The sequence below is a fragment of the Nilaparvata lugens genome, chromosome 4 (assembly GCF_014356525.2).
Source record: "Nilaparvata lugens isolate BPH chromosome 4, ASM1435652v1, whole genome shotgun sequence".
In the NCBI taxonomy this organism is placed as follows: Eukaryota; Metazoa; Arthropoda; class Insecta; order Hemiptera; family Delphacidae; genus Nilaparvata; species Nilaparvata lugens.
In genome coordinates, this window is record NC_052507.1 from 38,186,768 (window position 1) to 38,209,247 (window position 22,480).

A 22,480-nucleotide genomic window follows, 5' to 3' on the forward strand; every position below is an offset into this window, starting at 1 on the left:
AGCCTGGTTCACCTTTGTCCATAAAAAACAAACTGTCCATAAAGACTTTGTTTAGTGATCCATAAGTTACCTGAGGCCTTATTACTGCCTTGTACAGCCACAGAGCTATGTGAGGCTTTATCCCCCACATGGAGCCTGCAAATCTCCTGGACGTCATAAGCGCCCATTTTGCTTCATGCAGTGTATTGTTTAAATAATTGTTCCAAGTCAGCTTTGAGTCGATGGTCAGCCCTAGATATTAGAATGTACTTGATACTTCAAGCCGTGTAAATCCAATTTTCAACCTGGAGAGAGACTCCAGGCTCTTTTTCCTTGTAAATGGAATGACTACAGTCTTCGAGGGATTTATGCTTAGTCCCTCTCCAAAACACCAGTCATTAACAATTTTGAGGTTGAAAATTATCATACTTCATGAACCTGAACTGCTTACAATAAAACATAAATAAACAAAGAACTCTCTAAGTCAATAACTGAAGAAAATGCTGTTAACTCAAGATGATATTATAACCAATTTGAATTGAAGTTTGTTTATTTCCTATTGAATTATACAACACAAAGATTTAGAAAATATATAGTAAAGAAAAATAATTCTTCACATGCTGTGTAATGACTCCATAAGCAAGGTGAGCATGAATATCCTCCTGGGCATTCAATTACAAGTTTGAAAATTAATGAGCAAGCATTGTTACCTGGTTGACAACTTCGAAGAAGAATGCACAAGTTGTGTGTGGAGTGAAGGCGCACATTTTCCATTGAGAGGTGCCGCCCAAGCCAATGTCAGTGTCTGACACACACGAGCCTTTCACGTTCAACGAAACACATGGTCCGATCGAGCCCATAACTGCACAATGCAACAATAAAATGGAATAGAATAGTTTGTGCAAAAAGTACTGAGCACATAGTCAAGTCAAATCACGGTAGAGAACAAAATCAAAATCTATTTATTTCTGAGAATATGGGAATTTTAGTGTCACTATTATTAGAAAACTGGAAAAATGGCCAATCATCCATTAAAAATCGTATTAGAATTATAATAGAAAGGTGACATATACCTGGGTAGGTTTGAATTTGAGTAAAATAGTTTTGAAGAAAGATAAATGGTTGATCATCTGACTTGCTTAGAGTTAATCTTGGAGAGGATAACCACCTCAATTATGGACGACCATACTGGGGAAACTAAAATTCCAGTTACATTTTAACCATTGCATGTAATATTTCTCTCATTTATAAATTTAAGCCAGATAATTGAAATTTAAAGAAAGTTCACTTGACAATTGACTTGATTTTTGTGATACTATTGTTTTTCATGCCACAAATTCCTAAACAATCCCAAGATTACTTAGAAAACAAAATAAAGCAGATTTCTTGTAACTTAGTTGATTGGAGAGGAAGCTCAGAAGTGAGTAACCAGATAGTTAGAGAAACGCATTCAATTTAGATTTGAACAGGTTTCCCAAATGAGTAATATAATTTTATGGTATTGATCCATTTTTATTCTCCACCGAGAAATAAGATACATTTCAAGTACGAATTTGTAAAAAAATATCTATACTAGAGTAATATTGATAAATCATGATGAAATATTAATTTCTGAAATAACAAAGGGAATCAAGAGTCAAATTTTACATGAATTTTGAACAGTTTAGCTTACCTTTGAGCTCACGAGAGGTTTTCACTTCGAGAACGCCATTGAAAGCCATTTTGAAGTCACCCTTTGCGTCTCGAATGATGACACTCTGGAACGACTGCTTGAACAGTGACGAGTTGAACGAGTCTCCCATAACCATGTGTCCTCTGCAAGTAAGTGGAAAATTAAGTACTTGCAGAACTATTAAGGTAACTTGCAGAACTGATTCAGTTTTCAATTTCAATAAATTTAAACCATGTGGACAGAAAATTTTCTTTACGTTATAGTTTGGAAGGAAGTTTCAAGTTTTTATTGGGCCAGTTAAACTTAGAAGTTACATATAGCCAAGTCACAATTCACATTGAAACATACAATAAATTGCACAGGCACTACAAATACAATAAACAATAATAAATAAAACAGATCAGTTAAAGAAAATTTACAATTAGATCAGATAATTTAGAGGGTATTAATAGACAAAAAATAACATTATATTAAATTGACTAGGGTGTTGTGATCGGCAGTAATGAATTCCTCCACTGAATAAAATGGATTCACAATCAACCAGGATCTAACTACTTGGAGAAAACGTTTAATTGGTAAGGATCTAACTTGAGCTGGTAGCAAGTTATGGAATTTGTAGCCTATCACAGGGTAGCTCGACTTAGACTTTTCAAGTCTGCATCTTGGAATAAATATACTCTCACGGTTTCTTGTGAAGTGACTGTGAATGTCATTGTTTTTTGGTAACCTATCCTGTATCTGATGTATATCTTTCAAACATTGGTAGATGAACTCATTAAAGACGGATAGAATGTCATTTTTAGAAAGAAGGGGTTTACAGTGATCGATATAGCCCGCCCCAGAAATCACCCGGACCGCTCTCTTCTGAATTAACAGCACTTTAGAAGTGACTCTAGATGCATGACCCCACAATTTCAAACCATAACTCATCCTCGAATGAAAAAAAGCAAAATAGGCCTGTCTGACCACCGAAATTTGCAGTTCAGACATCAGCCTTCTCAGTAGATAGACAATGCTGCTGAGACTGGAGCACACCATGTCTATATGAGGTTCCCAGAGTAACTTGGCATCAAGAGTGAACCCCAATAATCGGACCGGCTGCAAACACTCACTGACCTCTGATAGAGAGAACAATATACTATGGGTTTTTGCCTCATTCAGAGACAATATGTTTAGTGAGAACCAATCACGAGCCTTAACATACAGCTCCATCACATCTGCTTCAGCCTGGGTCTTATTTGCAGAGAACAAAGAAGTGTCCTCCGCATAGAACAGCACATTTCCATCTAGATAGTAGTGCAAATCATTTATTGCTACAAGAAAGAGTAATGGGCCCAACAATGAACCCTGTGGCACATCCCGTTTTACCAGAAGAGGAATTGATCACTGATCATTCCAATGTACAATCTGCTTTCTCTCAAACACCCGAATTGCACAATCATGTAAGCCATAATGCTTCAATTTCTTTAATAGAACTGTATAAGGGATACAGTCAAATGCTCTTGAGAGATAACATAGCATTGAAAAAGTTGATTTCCGCTCCTCAAAAGAATTGATAGTCGATTCTAACAGCGATTCCACAGCCATAACAGTAGATTTTCCCTTCCTGAAACCAAACTGAGAAGGAGCCAGTAGGTCATGCTCCTTAAGGTATTTATACAGTTGTGCAAATATGATTGCCTCAGATATCTTGGCAAAAACAGGAATTATAGAAATTGGTCTGAAACTTCTTCAGCACTGCTTCATCTCGAGTATAAGTTAATTGTAAACTTCCTATTCACTACAGTAGAATACGGATAGTAATAGACTGAGTCGGTGGAATTTCATAACTGCTTCATCTCGTGGAGGCCGATTGATTAATTGTAAACCATGCATTACTTTGGAACGAAATGAAGGATAGAGTGAAAATAAGCCGGTGGAATTGCAGCACTGCTTCAACTCGTGGATTAATAAATTGTAAACTTCATATTAATTACTTTGGAGTAAAAAACAGATATACAAGACTGATGGTAAAATTGCGTAACTGCTTTAAATTGTGGAAAAAATCAATATGATTGTCAATTTCCTATTTATTACTTTGTAAAGAATATGGATGATATACCAGACTGACCCAGTAGAATTTCATCGGTGCTTCATCTCGTAGAGGCTGATTGATCAATATTATAAATTTCTTTTTCAATATTTTGGGGTGAAATACAGATATGCTAGACAGGAGGCAGATTGCATAGTTACCCGGTGGAATTGTATCACTGCTTAATCTCGTGGAGGCCGATTGATTGCAATTTTTCTGTTCATTACCTAGATAGGATCAGGGTATTGGTATGCTGCACATTCACCATATAATACATTTCCGTATAATATTAATAGATCTATAATTTATAATAATAATAGTATTTAGTAATAGTAATAATGATTTTATCAAACTAATGGGGATAATTCCCACTATTATGTATTGCGTTATTTAATTAATTTGATTTTTTTGTAGTTACTATACCCTGTGTATGTATTATATTCTATAATATGTTTTATTATTTTATGGAAATAAATAAATTCAATTCAATTCAGTAAGAAAATATAGGGAAGATAGAGACTAAGCCAGTAGAATTGATCCACTACTTTATCGCTTGGAGGACGATTGCTTGTTATCTTTCTATTTACATACTTTGGAAGCAAAGATAGGATGGAATGATACTAATCCAGTAGCATTACAACATTTTTATGTGAATAAATAAATAGATAAAATATATAAACACTGCTTCATCTCGTGGACGTCGATTGATCAATTGCAAATTTCCTTTTCAATACTTTGGGGTGAAATACAGATATGCTTATCTTTCTATTTATTACTTTGAAAGCAAATATATAGGATAAAGTGAGACTAACCCAGTAGCATTACAACACCGCTTCATCTCGAGACAGTCAATTCATCAATATTAGTCTATTGTGTTTTTCCTATTCATTAGTTTGGAGTGAAATACTAGACTGGAGGCAGATTGCTTAGTTACCCGGTGGAATTGCAGCACTGTTTCATCTCGAGGAGGCCGGTCTGGTCGAGTGCGCATGAGTAGATGTCGATGGCATGGCCGTTGGTGGCGGCGCGCACCGCCAGCGCATCGTAGTGCTTCATCGCCTTCTTCATGTACTTGGCGTTGTCCTTGTGGATGTCGTGGTGCGACCTGATCGGCTCCTTCAGGTCATCGTTCACCACCTGACCAGGGCCCTGCGAGCACGGTCCACCCACGAACAGCATGATGCGTCCGCCTGCGTTCGGGTATGTGCACTGAAACAATCCATTATCAACGATATTCATCAACTTGTAATGTACAGAGTGTCCCAAGAAAGATGTTAGACCGAAGAACATAAATTCTACATTTAATTTGCAACAAAGAATGTTCAGTAAAACTTTCTTTTATCAACCTTAGGGTACAAGCACACTGAAGGCGGAGCGAAGCGGGGTGTGGCGTAACGTGGTCAGAGCGTTCATGATACACACAGGAAGCGCCTGAGCGTCAAGCGTCTAGAAAATGGCGTTGTCTAAGTTTGCACGGACATTACTTAGTGAGAATAATGTATTGGATATTAGCTAAGGAAAAAATATGAGCCAAATTTCCCCCACAAAATTTACTAGATGGTGATAGAAGTTTTCAATTTTCATAGAAATATGAATGGAATGGATTAGAATCAACGTTAGTAGATCTGTCTACTAACTTTGGATTAGAATAGCTTTACTTTTGATTTCAAAGTGCAATAGATAAATTTTCTTTTATGAATAATCAAATAATACACATTACAGGCGAATTTGGGCAAACATTAAATATACTAGTTTACTAGATGGTGGGAAAATGTAGTAGAACAAGTACATTATTATGTACAAGAGTAGACCAGACTGGCACTCGCACTGTGATGCTCCAAAAAACAAACCAACTTGTTCCAAAGTTTGACGCCCCGCTCTGCGAGTAGACGCTTTCAGTGTGTTACATCTTATTACTTAAAATGATATTGTTCACTCCGCTCCGCCTTCAGAGAGTTTGTACTCTTAGTTTTCAAGAAATATAGATATCTCGATATTTCTGAAAAGCATAAATAACTAGAGAACTGTCAGTCAATATCTAATTCAAACTACAGTGTTGGAAAGAGGAAGAAATTTCCAATAATATTAATATGACTATTTTTTTGTTTGACGTTCTTAATCTTTTTATAAGCGCTCAAAATTGAAAAAAGTAAATTCATCGAGTTCAAAACCTAATTTCAAACAGTTTGAACGCCCATAAAAAGTTCAAATACGCCAAGCATAGGAACAAATTTTACATGAATCTTTTGAAAATTTGCTATTCTTTCCAACGTTATTGACGTTTTTCAGAAATATCGAACAATCTATATATATATCTATAAAACTAGGATCGATATGAGAAAATTTAAGTCTGCATTCTGATAATTCTGTGATGCAAATTTCATGAAGAATAAAACGGAATCGGCTGTTACACCTTTTGTGGAACACCCTGTATAAGACACATTAAATTGAGAACAATTTATAATACACCAGATGACGCTCGTCAAACTCTAAATTATAGCACAGTTCAACAGTCTATTCAACGTTATTCAAGATAGACTGGTTACACACTAGGTTAAATTGAATTATGCAACTCTATAATATCACTAAAAATGTTCAATTTATAATAAGCCACAATTATTATGATACTCATCAGCACGAAAATATAGCACAGTTTAAAATTTCCTAGTCAACTTCATCTACGAATAGACAATAAATCATTTCAAACTATAATCGGGACGTACACTGACAAGCAAACTTAAACCATGAATGATACTCATTCATTTATTGACAATAAAAACAATACGACAGTTAACTTATTTGCCCACAGCCGAGCAAACCCCTTATCTCAAATACAATAATTTAAAATACTTCAATATTAATAGAATACTCTAATCCCTAATTTTTAATTTTGAACCTTCTCAAGCAAGGTAGATAGAATACATTCTTGATATCAAGGCTACATTGTGCTCCAATTTAGATATATTTCAGTCCGAAATAACCACATAAATATTTCAAATTCCTGATATTGATAAATGTTTTAAACACAAAATCAAATATTTAAAAGAATAAACATTTGATAATTTTCTAATGTAGACTAAAAGTTGGATGACAGTATACAACATTGTGAATATCAATCGAATTTCTCAAATCTTTGAGAGATTCAATTTGAAAACGCAACGGTATCATAGACTAACCTATGACTTTTTTAAGTTTTTAATATCAGTATTTGTAATAAATATATCTTTATGTACTTCGTAACAGTGTTTTCATCCATAATAATGATTGTGTGTTGTGAGCAAAGTCCATGCAATGAAAATAAAATTATTGTAATATAATTTGCAAATGAGTGATTACATCGAATGGACTTTCCACACCCGAATCCATCAACCAACAAACTAAATTAATAAGAAAAAAAATTTAGTCAATAATGCATTAAAACGAATGTTATTTCAATCATGCGAGAATTATAAGAGTGGGGCATATGAGAGGAAAATGTGAGGTTTGATCAAATATCTAAATTATCAGAGTTAATCCACAAAGTAATCTTTACTTCACAGAATATTCCAATTTAATTAACCAAATCACCGATTAAGTTATTATTAAAATATTTTCTGAGTAATGATTCTATTTTAATAAATTGGAGATAGGATTCAACTTCCATAATAAAATTATGTGTTCAATGCTTTCATGTTCACAATAATATTCAACTAATTGGCCAATAAATAAAAGTAACAACAGTACACCACATAAAACATAAATGATTTTATAATCGATGTAACGGTATGCATTCAAAACCCCACAAATATAAGATGCAATGTTTGTAGCAATTCAAATTCCAAAACATTCAATGATACCCTGATTGTTCAACAACCTATATGAAGTCTCACTTATACATTGGGTGCATTTCTTTTTCTTTTTAAATTAAAATTTTCACTTCGAGTTTGTCTTGTATTTTTTGAAGTGAAAGTGAAATAAATGCAGGCTGTTAAAAAAGTTCATTGAAATCTGTGGAAAATAATAATTGAAGCGAAAATGAGAAACTTAATTCACTGCCGCTCATATTCCAGGTAATTCGCATTGAAATTTGCAACCCAATACCAACTCTTCATCTCTGAGAACATAAAATTGCATTTACCCTTGTTGCATTATTTTTATTTGACGGGTCAAGCCCAAGTATCACCTGGATAAATATAACAGAAATGATTAATACATTGATATTGGAGAATAAGAAAGCATGCTAATAAAATCAATAATAAGCCTCAGAAAGGCGGAAAAGATTTTCAATTTTGCATTGACAATTGCAAAAATGACTTTGGGAAGGAAAACTACAAATTCGATTATAATAAGTCTATCTATTTTGTAATTTCAATAATTAAAAAACATTTAAGTTTTTTTTGGAAATTCTGATTCTTGCCCTAAAATAGAGCGGACAGTTGTATTTATTTATTCAATCATGTACAATCATTATACTTATAAAGAAGGCAAAATAGCCTGTTGCCATGCCAAAAACTGTCCCTTTTCAAATTATTTTTATACTTTAGTACAGCCCAAATAAAAATGTAGGTTGAGTCACTATAACTTATAGCAAGAAAAAATACACTTTATAAAAGGAACAAATTCCAAAAAATACAGTATCACCCAACAATATGAATCTATTTCAAAATAACGATTACAAGATTCAACCACATAGTGTATGTGACTTAAAAACATGGGAGTGTTTCACAGTTGCTTTTTGAATCACAGTGTTTTTGAATAACTCAGTCAGTTATTTACATCTATTGGCATTATTATAATGTTAACATTATTAATGTTATACAACATTTTAGTATTTTCTATGATGATATTCACATACAATCACCTACATTATTCTACATAATTTATAAAACGATTATATATATAATAGGTAATACTGTATTGTTTCACCACTTTGTTGATATTCATGCTATCATGTTGTTTCATTACATGAAACTGTTCTCCATATTATATGGAATCAGTGTTCAAAAAATAGTTCTTAAAAAACTAAGTACTCAAATCATTGTCAATAATCTTTCAAAATTTAAAATAAAAATTAAACGAAATCTTAAGAAGAGTTAAATATTAACAAGTAAAATATCAAATGGAAATTGAAAGAAAAATAAAAATCTTAGTACCTTTTATGAAATATTTAATTGATTTAAGTGATTTTCACTTGAAAATGGCATCAATGTCCGAAACATGTTGTGATTAAATATTTCATAAAGGGTACTAAGATTTTTATTTTTCTTTCAATTTCTATTAAAGTAGCCCTATACAGAAAAGAGATAAATATATCAAATGGAATTATATTGAGAAATTAACAACATAAAACTTACAATCATAAAATAGAAAATCTACAATAATTCATAAGCATAGGTAAATATAAAAATAATTGTCAATCATGATGAGTAAATAGTGAAGAATTACCTCGAGCAGACCAACTGCAATGGACAATGCAACTCCAGTAGATCGGAGAGGTCTCTTGCCCTGAGCCACATTCCATGGATCTCTTTGCAATTCCCCAAGCAGATCAGTTAAACTCATATCGCACTTTCCGACAGGCTGAAGAAATCTGTCAATTAAAAATGAACAGCTCTGTTGTTAACTGGTCTGATTTGGAAGTAATAGATCTATAGAAAAAAGACTAAAGATCTTCATCATTTAAAATTAGTAGGCAACCCGTGCTTCGTGAGGGTCTATTTGAAGCACTGTTAGTCTGTTTGAAGCACAAATAGATTGAATTTAGTTTTATAGATTCATGCTGATATTGAAGGTATTAACGATTGTAATAATTTACAATGGAAAAACGAATTGATTGGCTTTTATCTTACATAAACTTTGTATCACATTTTGAATAAATTTGTTCTAATTATTAAATTAGGATGAATTGGTTAATAGCAATAAAAATGCAATCTATGTCCATCCTCGGTAAATTCAGAATCTTTATGCAAAATTTAAAGTTAATCAGTTTATTAGTTCAGATGTGATGCGTCATTCGTGTATTTCCTATCCCGTACGTGTTTAAAACGATTCTTTCCTTCATTACATTGAAGATGACTTAATTCACAATCCGAATCTCTAGACGGCTAAATGAAATATTTCTACGGTGATGAAAATTAAAAATGTGGGATATCAGGAGATGTAATTCATTACATGTATTATTTTCATCACTTCATAATTTGAAGAGTATGGTGAAGTGAAAAATAGTTTCTGCAATAAGATACATAATACGATAACTGATTTTTCTTATATACTCGATTATGAAGGTATAAAAATGAAGCATGAAGTGGATGTTTTCTTTCATATCTCCTTGATTTCGCCCACATCACTTTTATTGTAAAGTGTAAATATAAAAGTCATCTATCTATCTATCTTGATATCTACGTCACTTCAATGATGAGGAACATTAAATAAGATAAAATATACCATGTAAAATTACAATATTTTGCAGCCAGGTTGCTCTAGTGGTCTGGGACGTTACAAGCCACTGCTTGTTGAGGGTTCGAATCCCACCAGTAAACACGGGAGTAAAATCATCTCATCAATCCCAACGTACTTTCTATTACCCACGCACAGACGCTTATTTGGGCTTCATACACAATAAAATAAACCTGACTACGATCTCATATTAGTAACATTTATTTTTTAAACATTAAACTTTCACAAAACATAACCTTTATTGGACTGATTATTATTCAAAATTAGGGAATAAAACAGTAAGGACTATTCCAATAATTTTACAATTTTGTGAATATGTCATTGGTAAATAATAAATAAATAAATACATCAGAATTCGGGAGAGGGACAGTTTTGGTCTTAGTCTGCTGTTCTCTCCCATTCTATATGATTTGTGATTTGAATTGAATTGTATTTGAATTAAATATATAGAAATGAAAAATATTACTTGAAATAATGAAAATTAAGAGAATTTGATTTGGTAATCCCTATATTTTTTTTGATCTAAATAGATATATTAGATGATATCTTTATTGCTTCAAAAAAGGACATAAGATTTAGTACATTTTATAGGCCAACGAACTATAACTATAACCTATTTCACTTATAAGCAATATTTCTAAGATTTTGGAAAAACTGGTAAAGAAACGTCTTGTGAATTACATGGAAAAAAACAACTTACTATCTAGGAATCAATTTGGCTTTCGTGAGGGGAGGAGTACAGAAGATGCGGTATTAGAATTGTCAAATTTTGTCACAGATAAGCTAGAAAATAACAAAAAATGTGCAGCAGTGTTCCTGGACCTAGCAAAAGCTTTTGACACTGTTAATCACAGTTTGCTGCTGAAGAAATTAGAAGCCATGAGAATTAGAGGAGTTCCTCTAGCATGGTTTAGATCATACCTCTGTGACCGGCGTCAAAAAGTCAAAGTTGAAGAACATCTCAGTTCAGAGGAAACGATGAAGTTTGGGATTCCCCAAGGAACAGTTCTTGGGCCAATTCTGTATTTGGCATATGCAAATGAGCTATGTTCAATTAAGATAAGAGGAAGAGTAATAGCTTTTGCTGATGATACGTGTATACTATTTGAAGGAAACACCTGGGAGGAAGTTTTTAATTGTGACAGGAAGAATTGATGAAAGTCGATAAATGGTTAAGAGAAAATTTGCTTACAGTAAATGCAACAAAAACGAAGTTTTTAGCCTTTTCTCTGACAGAACGGACGAGACCACCGGATTCTTCAATAATCCTGCATCACTGTGGAAGCACCAACAACCCGTGTGATTGCCCTTCAATTCAACAAGTCAATGAAATAAAATATTTAGGAACAATAGTGGACAACAAATTCAAATGGGACAAGCACATTAATCTATCAATTACCCGGATCAGGAAGCTTCTCTACAAATTCTATCAACTCCGTAAAATCCTCAACTATGAGACATTAAAAACTGTTTATTTTTCTTTAGTGCAATCAATTTTAAGATACGTCATAATTATCTGGGGAGCTACGAATTTTATACATGTTGAACCTCTCTATAAACTTCAAAAACGAATACTAAAAATAATAGGCTTCAAGGAGAATCAATTCCCCACGAACATTCTTTTCAAGGACAGGACAGTAAAGTACTGAGTGTAAGACAACTCTACATCCAGGCTATCATCACGCGAATGAGGAGAAACAACGAACACATAAGACTGGCAGATCATAACCATCAAACAAGGCAGAGAAACACGCATTCAATAGTACCAAGGATGAACACTACATTTGGGCAAAGAAACTACATATATTTGGGACCAAAAATTTACAATTCAATACCAAGTTACATTAGGGCAGAATTCAATAGACACAGGTTCAAGAAACGTTTATTTTCCTGGTTGGTTGATATTGGGGTGGAAAATTGTGAAAATTTAGTTAGACTGTAAATATTGAAACTATTTATTCTTCATTCTTCTCTTTACTGTTTTTCATTTTTCTAAAATAACCTTTCTTATTATTATCCTTAGTAGAATATTAATATTTATCTACTAATTTCATATTTTTGTTTGTATTATAAATTTTTACTAATTTTATTATAAAAAACTTTAATCCTATATCAGTGAATGAAGTTTGTAAACAGTAATTATAACACGCAATAAGCAACTAATTACTTATTAGACCAGACCAGAATGTACTGTGACTTACTTGAATAAATAAACTTGATCTGTACACTCTGTATATTCAAGATTTCAAGAAATATGTGTTTGAAATTTGAAAGTAAAATTGTGTATGCATTGTTGACAGTTTGTGCTCACCTGTTGACAGGTGCGGAGGGAGCGGCGCCGGGAATGCGCTGTTGCATGGGCTGTGGAGCGGCGGCCATCTTGCCAATGCCCAACATGTCCTGGATCTGCTTGGCAGTCAGGTCCTTCACGCCACGGAACACGTAGCTCTTCGAGCAGCCGTCGCAGCCAAGCTCGTGCACCTACATTTAAAAGCATTACATACTTTTATAAATTTCCAATAAAACGTTTTTCAAAATGATACCTTACTATATATATAATATAATGTTTCGAGGTAAATTAATTCAGAATTATGCTCAATACAGATTAATACAAAAAATCTAAAACTATATCTATTACCCAAACCATCAACTAGGACAATGATACAAAACCGAGGAACTATTTTTTACCTAAAAATTACTTCAAGTATAAAAAGTACTACTTTCATCTAGATTCTATTTACTATTATTACCTCACTACATTATTATACTCATGACAATCGTAATTGTAAAAGGTTAGCGCCTGTTTTTCTTTCCAATATTGTGATGCTTTTGACCTAATGAATTAATGTGAATATGAATGAATAACCCTTTCAGAAAGGAGTAACAGGTTCACGCCTATAACGGTTCCCAAATTTCGCTAGAAATAGTTCCAAAAAGAGGATTACATTTTTCCATGTCATCAATTTTAGTTGAATTTTTATATATGGAATTAATCAAATTCATCAACCAGGCATTTATAAAAATACAGTTATGAATAACAACAAATTAGATCTAAATTTCATGAAATTTTAATCAAAATATCAATTTTTTATTCAATCATTTTTTTAGTTAGTTTCTGAGTAGACTTTTGCCCACACCTTCTTCTACCAGAATTCCCAGTGTCGCTCTGGGCCGGCTAGACTCAGTCGGCGACTGGGGTGGGCCGCAGCAGGGGACGGGAGGCTTGGTGGGGCGTCCGTCAACCACCCTCGTTCGAGTCAGGGGTTGAAACAGGGTCTTGAGCACCTTGGAGAAATGCTTCCCTCTTTTAGGTAAGAGGGGCCGTGCTTTCGCACTGCCTAACAGGGTTGGGCGTGGAGTGAGAGGAACAGGAACGATCTGGTGTCGGCCGTGAGGGGGGTCTCTGTTACGGGAGTAACGTTCCCGATTCTCACTAGATATCCTCCTGCTATTAGGATCCGAATTAGCAGGATTTAAAGGCCTCGGAACTGGTTGCTGTAGTCGGTCACCGGGTCCCTAACCTCGGGCGAGTGTTGTTCCAGGTTTTAGCCAAAACCTGACTTGTCGCCACTGGTTGAAACAGGCAGGTTGCTGCCAAAAGTCGTCGAAATGGTCGAACAACACTCGCCCAAGTGAGTGCTGAATCTCGGAGCTTCCAGTGTCTTCGATTAACCCCCGTTAACCTCAGACACGACTCCTAGTAGTCGAAGGAGTCGGAGTACACTCAGGATACGAGCTGTACTAAGTTGCTAGCTGCGCGCTGCTTCCTTCACTCTCTCTGCCGACCGCTCGCACTGGACACCCGCACTAGACTGAGCTCCTACTAGCCCTTCACGAGCCTCCCTCAGTGGCCGAGAGGGAGGGGGTAAGGATGCACGGCACTGCTGAGCGGTAGCCCAGCGGCCGGGCTGCTCGTTGGACTCCGAGATTTCATCAAGAGATAACCAAGCGTCTTTAGAACAAGCCCTAAACTCAATTCCCCTCACTAGTTACGATATCCATCGTGACAAGCTTCAAGATTCTAAGTGGTTTAACTTCAGTGATATGTGTAACTGATTTATAATAAACTTGCAATTGGAATATTTTTGCACTTGCTACATGTAAACGATCACATAAGGGCTTCAAGAGTAAAAGCAAGAAAAATGTAGACTATTTATTTTCTTAGTCTTTAAAAAATGCCTTGAGAAAACTTTTTTTTATTTGAAACTAGTAGATTGTAGATACATTTCATACATAGAGACATAGTAAAAGCTCTGTGGGAAATATCGGAATTCCGATTCAGTGTAGGTTCATTTTGAAAAAAATAATATATTTGATCAAAGGTTGTTCCATGAATTGAGAACATGGTACGAGCACACATTATTTCAAGTGTTCGAAATCGTCTTCAGTCCATATAAAAAGTTTAGAATTGATGCCTATTCTGATTGTTAACCATGGTATTGTGTCCCAAACAAAATAGGCTGATGTGTGATGTATCCTATTATATTAAGCGAGCAATTTCTGTATTTATATATTTGGTTATTTTTACATCTGGTTATTTTTATATCTGACTATTTTTATATCTGGTTATTTATGTTTTACGGATCTCGAAAACGACTCTAACGATTTTCACGAAATTTGGAACATAGTAGGTTTATGATATAAAGATTCGATTGCATCGAATGCAACCTGATTGCAGGTCTCATTCTTTGGAAAACTCGCTGAACGACATTAAAAGGATAATTCATTCTTGGAAAACAGATGATAATTTCGTCGTCTCTCGATAACAGAAGATATGGTTGCCAGTGTGGGAGAGAGACAGAATTATTTCCAGCTGTGTAATCATAATCAATCAGCGAGAAATTTTATCTAGCTAGACAATTTATCGATTTGATCAACATAATCTGATTTGTTGACATGACAAAATAATCCTCCTAAACTAGAGTATATCATAATTTTCAAAGTTGATCATTATTTGACAATTTCAAGTGATTAGTGAGTGTTATTTTGTTTGTATATAATCTAAATTATAATTTTCTTGTTTTCAAATCTTTGAACAGAAAATTGAACCTGAATTCAAGTGTATGGAACATAACCTACTTTCTGGACTATTCATAGTGTATAAATCAAAATTTGGGCAAGAAACAGTTTTGGGCTGTGCCTGTTAGTACTCCCCCAATCATTTTAAAGAATTGTGTTCGGTTTATCAAAAGTCAATAGATAAATAACGAGCGAAGCTCGGTGCCCCGATATTTAGGCTGATAGGATGAAAAACTAGTTTCACCTAAACTATAAATTATCTTTGATATTGTAGTATCAACGATATTGATATAATCAATATCAGATATAGACTGGTAGTTTGTCATCAAATAACTTTTCGTAGTAGAGAAAACCTCATCATCACTCACAATGATCATTAATCTAAACTAAAACATGTTTTTGCAGTAACAGGCTATCAAATAAACAAGTTTTTCGCACAAATTGGTGTGGGTTTGGGGGGGGGGTGGAGACGAAACCAGCAAAGATAATAGGAATGAAAGAAGAATCATGGCCTCTCTATTTCATGTTTGTTTACAAGCCTGGCTTCTATGGGGGTCTGAACAGATGTGTCCCTACACCCTCCAGTATATCTATCTATTTTTGGGGAAACCACATGTTTTCAGCAGTGTTAGATTTTGCGATATTGATTTTGAATTGATTAGAAGTTCTTTTTATATTTTGTAGTACACTATGATGTTTCATATTTTACCTTGTTTTAACTTTTATGTTTTATCTTGTAGTACACTAATCATTTTATTAATTGTGACTGCACAGTATTTGTGATCTAATATTGTAGTTTTGGCATAGCCTAATGTATTTGTTTTATTTTTTAGCTGAAATTGATCATTAAATCAGACAAGTCATCAATTTTATAAAATTTATCAAACTGATCCTTATACGCCCGGTTGCATGGGTACTTTGATTGCCATGACTCTAGTATACGAGAGAATTACTTCCTTTTACCAATGGAACTGAGTAAAATCAGCTAATACACATTACGTACATATTTTTCAATTCTCTGAATGCTTAAAAATGTGTGCCAATAAGGTAACGTGCCGCATTCAGCCCTAGCCCATGTTGTCATGAATAAAAGTGCTAGAGTGAGAGCAGACTAAGGTACAGTTTAAATGGAGATTATTCAGGTGTTTGTTTGAACCCGAAATGAAGCACATTGTAATGAATGCTTACTGACATAGAGAAAATATAGCATAAGAAGATATTACATAGTCGTTTATGTTCCACATTTTAAGCCGATTTTGTCAACTCAAGCCGATTACTGTTGACCACTGTGTATTATTACTGTTTTGTTGGAGTGAGAGTATGAGAACGTATTTAAATAATTAATCAATGAGAATAAAGATTCAATGCAATTAGAATAACGATAATATAATATTGTGGTGTGACTTCATAAATCGGCGGTGTTTCAACAAATAAATGTAGATTCTGTGAGAATGATATAAAATAATATCCTTCCCATCAATACACGACCGGGTTGTGATGGAATAGAGCTATTGGGAATTATAACTCGAAGTAATGTTTAAATGGGAAACTTAACTTGATAAGTTAAGAACTAGATGATTAGAATTATGGGATGAATGAATGATAATAGAATGAGTAATAGTGAATACAATATTGCATTGATGATTAAAAATGGATAAATGGAACAAACGTTATAGGATGGGATTTAATTGAGATTTTAGAAATTGATTGAGTAATATTGACGATATACAATACTAATGAACAGAAAATCTTGAGATGAGATGATGAATATGTATTTTATAAAATGGAGATAGGATATGGAAAATGGATGAATGAATGAAAAGGCAGGGAGATTAGAATATTTGTCATGCAGAGCTCTAGGGTTGGACAGACTCAGTCATTTTCTCTATAAGATATTTTTTCGAAGACAAGATAAAGCCCACTCGACTCTCAATGCATCTAATAGAGTTTATCCCATTCACAACAAGCACTGTCAAGGAACGATTTAGAATAGATGGTAGTTCGGTGATTAGGTATCATAGGAGTATTTACACCAGTTTTAGTATGGGAAGCATCTATCCTCCTACCTTCGGAAACAAATTTAAAATGATTTTTTTAAATAATTAGGATTGCCATATTTTAAAGTATCTCTAGCAAGTTTGATTATTCTGAAACGTTTCTGATCGGGAAGCTTCAGTTAAGAGCTAGCAATGTGTGCTGGGGTGATATGTTCTTGGCGTTCAAGAGAGTAAACAAAACGTAGAACAATAATTTTGGCAGTACTGCATTTTATCATTGAGTGTAACTTGCCTGTCATTGAGGACAGATTTCAGTACGTGAAATGTGGAAAAATCAGATATTGGACCAGTAATAATCGTATACTTCTAGGAAGGACATCTTGTAATTTTTTCAGTGAATGCATTGCTGAGAAAACCTTTCTATAGGTTTTATTGACTTGTTCTGACCAGTTGAGGTTTTTATCCATGCCTAGGTTTTTCACAGTATGAGAGACTACCAGCGAGACATATCTCTACGAAAAATAACTACTAGGACTATCGGCTTGAGTTAACAGTGAAATTTGCAACATAAACGACCTATACCATGGGATATCTTCTTATGCTATATTTTGTGTATGATACTGACCTGCACCATTTTGCCGAACGTGATGAGACCGATGAGTGCATTGGGCGGCAGCAGCGACAGCGACATCTGCAGTGAGTCCTTCAAAGCTCCCAGCTCCTCGTCGTCCAGACACGTGTCCACCACCAGCACGAACATCGGCGGCATCGTTTGCGCTCTCTACAAAATACACCACGCAAAAATGATAATCACAGTGATTATTATCGTTCTTATAGTGGACCAAAATAAATTATATTTTGTTCCAAAACTGAGGTTACGTCACATTTATACTGTTACATTTAATAATGACAGTATTCATTATCTATTGTAAAATTATTTCTTGATAATAATTTGCTCGTGATTTGACATCTTGCAAAGCTGTGTAATTTTGTGCTCTTATAGCTATATTCTAGCTATTAATTATGAACTAAATAATTCAAATAATAATTAAATTATTTAATGAATTAAATAATTCATTAAATTAATAATTAATTAATTCAATTTGAATAATTTATTTCTTCCTCATAACTTCACGGATAAATTTATAGAATATACACTGTAAAAATGGTACCAATTTAGTAAAATTGGACATAATAAAACATCAGGAACTAATTCCCTGAAAGAGCTAGCTCGAGCTTGGGGAAGTGTCACACGTACTTCGACGAGCAACAACTAAGACTCGGTCTTTATAATAGACATGAAAATCAATTGATATGGGATAAAACTATAATCATTCAATATATTTTGCATTTATTCCAATGGGGCTACTTGAAACTTTCATCAAATAGAATTGCAGGTATCCTTTTTTATTTTCTTCGAGACACTAGCTTCAGATATTTCCCATCATCAAGTATTTCCCAGTGTCAACAATTGAATTGAAGTACATTCTTATAATAATTCATATGTTATAATAATATTACATTATTCAAATGTTATATACTGGAGAAACCATGTTGGACTAATGACAGTCAGTGTAAAGTTTTGAATGAAGCAATTTTGATACGGTTTATAGTGAAATAAAGTTTTGCAGTTCTATTGTGTATGTTTCATTTATATTTTCAATTAAATAATTCAGATGGATCAAATATGTAAATAAATTACGGGTTTCCAACGCAACTCCTTAGAATTAATAATTGCTAGATATTTAGAGTATTTAATAATATCCGATACTAGGAACGGTAAAAGCTACAGCATAATATTTTGTGATTATATAAATAAATAGAAAAATAAAACTTGAGAATATACTATTTGCAGAGAAATAAAACTTATTATCATGCATCTTGAAAACTAATTAAAGAAAAATTTACTGAGAATATTGTCAAGATGAAATGATGACATCATTTGAATTGAAAAACTATCTTATTCGTTTTCAAAAAGAATATACAGGACAGGGTGTCCCAAAAGTAAAGTGCCAAACTTCGGGAATAGGTTCTATGGGTCAAAACAAAGAGAAAATGTGAAATAATTTTTTTTCCTCAAACGCTTCATTTACGAGATATTAGCCATTTTATCCAAGCACAAGAAAATCATAATTTGATGTTAATACAGATTGGTAGGCTTCCATGCTATTTACAACAAATTGATGTTTTGCTGCCACGTAACACACATTTCATTGTACCTCTGTTATGCTTTGTCCGATTCTCATTTTTTTGGTGTTGACTGATTGTAAATAAAATTTCCTAAAATTGTTCTTGGTAAATTTCTCTATCCATCACCGTTTTCCCGCAATTTTGGATTGAAAGTTTAAAATGGCCGCCATTTTGAATTTTCGAATTGGACAAAGTTGAATATTTTTTCTACATTTTATCTCTCTTATTAGAACATAATCCCTCATTTATAAGCAACCTCCCAACCTCAAGAAAATTCTCAGTAAAAACAAATCACTCACCTCTGATGAAATCCCAACTCCACCTGGTACCCTACCTTGCAAACGCCCCCGCTGTAAAACCTGTCCTATCACTGATTCTTCCATCTCCTTTACCAGTCCTATCACCAACTACACCCACCAAATCCATCAATCCAGTAATTGCATCTCCAAAAATTGCATCTACCTCCTTTCCTGCAACTTCTGTCCTGCCTTCTACATAGGTGAAACCACCACTGCCCTATACCTCCGGATTAACAATCACAGGGCTTCCTTTAAAAATAATACTTCCCTAGCCATCCCCACCCATGGCTCTGAGCACAACAAGAACTTTGACCAATGCTTCAAAGTCAAAGTCCTTGCCACTCTCCCTCCCACAGCCCCCTCCATAGATGTCAAGACGAAAGAATTGGCTTTTATTTGGGTGCTTGGAGCTGCTTCCAGTCCTGTTCTCAACAGACAGCAATAGTACCATAGCTACCAACTGTTTAATCAAATTGAAATAAATGTCATCATATCATAATAAATTTCAGAGCTATCAAATATATATTAAATGTTCAAAAAAAAAAAATGAAAAATAAATTTAATTCAAGTCCAATTCTACAACTACTTTCTCCAATTTTAGTCTAATTCTTTTTTTATTTCTAATTTTAAATCTCCTCTTTTCAATCAATTCATAAGCTACACCTTTCCTTATTCATAACCCACTAAAATCTTAAATATCCCGTTTGTAACCGCCCCCTAAATACCCCATAATGTCCCCTGAATCTGTACTCTTTTTCTCTCCATCCGTCTGCACCGCGTAATCTGTGGTTTCTGCTGCTACAATTGACTCTCCGTGCGTACTCTGTGGTCAAACGACCGTTTGATTTCAAACTATATATATATATAGGAGATATTATATAATATTTAATATATAAATATAAACAGGATACACACGACACGGATAAATTAAAAACACTTGAAAAATTACATTTAAACGAGAATTTTCGGGGAGCTGGGCCCCCTTTGTGAATGAACCAGGAAGTGAAGTGGTGAGATTTGAACATTCTAACGGTCGTGACCACAGAGACGCTGTAGAGATGGTGTGCAGATCATAGAGCACAGACGAACGGAGGCGCACTGATTGAAGGAGCACTATGGGATCAGTTGGTGGGCCATGATGGGTTATTTCAAGCGGGAGATTTCAAATTTGAGTGAGTTATGGATAAGGAAAGGTGTAGATTATGAATTGATAGAAAAGAGGAGATTTAAAATTAGAAATCCGAAATGAAGTAGAATAAAATTATAAAATGGAATTATAGAATTGAATTGGAATTAAATTTATTTTTATTGAAAATTTATTATATATTTGATAGCTGAGAAATTTCTTATATATGATGAAATTTATTTCAATTTAATTGGACAGTTGGTGTAGAGTTGATAGTCATGGTACTATTGCTGTCTGTTAAGACCAGGACTGGAAGCAGCTCCAAGCACCCAAATAAAAGCCAATTCTTTCGTCTTGACATCTATGGAGGGGGCTGTGGGAGGGAGAGTGGCAAGGACTTTGACTTTGAAGCATTGGTCAAAGTTCTTGTTGTGCTCAGAGCCATGGGTAGGGATGGGTAGGGAAGTATTATTTTAAAGGAAGCCCTGTGATTGTTGATCCGGAGGTTTAGGGCAGTGGTGGTTTCACCTATGTAGAAGGCAGGACAGAAGTTGCAGGAAAGGAGGTAGATGCAATTTTTGGAGATGCAATTACTGGATTGATGGAATTGATGGGTGTAGTTGGTGATAGGACTGGTAAACGAAATGGAAGGATCAGTGATAGGGCAGGTTTTATAGCGGGGGCGTTTGCAGGGTAGGGTACCAGGTGGAGTTGGGATTTCATCAGAGGTGAGTGATTGGTTTGTATTAAAAATTCTTTTGAGGTTGGGAGGCTGCTTGTAAATGAGGGTGGGTGGTTGCTGGAAAAGGTGTTTGGTAGAGGGATTGGAGGAGACGACATGGAACAGATCTTTAAGGACAGGCTTGAGGTTTTCGATTCCAGGGAAGTAGGTAGTGCAGATCTTTGGAGTTTGTGGGATTTGGGAATTTTTTGTAGTTGGATTCGTGTATGTTTTCAAATCTCCTCCAAAACAGAAATTTCTTATATATGATGGAATTTATTTCAATTTAATTGGACAGTTGGTGTAGAGTTGATAGTTATGGTACTATTACTGTCTGTTAAGACCAGGACTGGAAGCAGCTCCAAGCACCCAAATAAAAGCCAATTCTTTCGTCTTGACATCTATGGAGGGGGCTGTGGGAGGGAGAGTGGCAAGTACCATAACTATCAACTCTACACCAACTGTCCAATTAAATTGAAATAAATTCCATCATATATAAGAAATTTCACAGCTATCAAATATATAATAAATGTTCAATAAAAATAAAAATAAATTTAATTCCAATTCAATTCTATAATTCCATTTTCTAATTTTATTCTACTTCATTTTGAATTTCTAATTTTAAATATCCTCTTTTCTATCAATTCATAATCTACACCTTTCCTTATCCATAACTCACTCAAATTTGAAATCTCCCGCTTGAAATAACCCATCATGGCCCACCAAATCCCATAATGCTCCTTCATGCTCCTTCGTGCTCTATGGTCTACACAACATCTCTACCGCGTCTCTGAGGTCACGACCGTTAGAATCTTCAAATCTGCACATCACTTCCTGGTTGATTGAAAAAGGGGGCCCAGCCCCCGAAAATTCTCGTTTAAATGTAAGTTTTTTATATTTTTACTACAAAACTTCAAAGTGTTTTCTGTTAAGTGCTATATATATATTTTAAAGTTATTGGATTGAGCTAT

General features: G+C 34.3%; 1 protein-coding gene across 4 annotated transcripts in view; it reads right to left on the reverse strand.

Annotated features, from left to right (window-relative positions):
* Window positions 1-22,480, reverse strand: part of LOC111063970 (protein transport protein Sec23A) — a 45,459-nt gene that overhangs the window by 17,813 nt on the left and 5,166 nt on the right. For 2 of the 4 annotated variants that reach the window (XM_039427429.1, XM_039427428.1), the window contains exons 5-11: window positions 17,799-17,954; window positions 12,469-12,638; window positions 9,147-9,291; window positions 7,840-7,884; window positions 4,657-4,931; window positions 1,652-1,794; window positions 690-841 (exon numbers count right to left, since the gene is read on the reverse strand). In XM_039427429.1, the coding sequence (XP_039283363.1) occupies window positions 690-841; window positions 1,652-1,794; window positions 4,657-4,931; window positions 7,840-7,884; window positions 9,147-9,291; window positions 12,469-12,638; window positions 17,799-17,954 (1,086 nt within the window). The remainder of the gene's footprint in view (window positions 1-689; window positions 842-1,651; window positions 1,795-4,656; window positions 4,932-7,839; window positions 7,885-9,146; window positions 9,292-12,468; window positions 12,639-17,798; window positions 17,955-22,480) is intronic. The other 2 variants (XM_022351641.2, XM_039427430.1) reach the window with 1 other exon arrangement.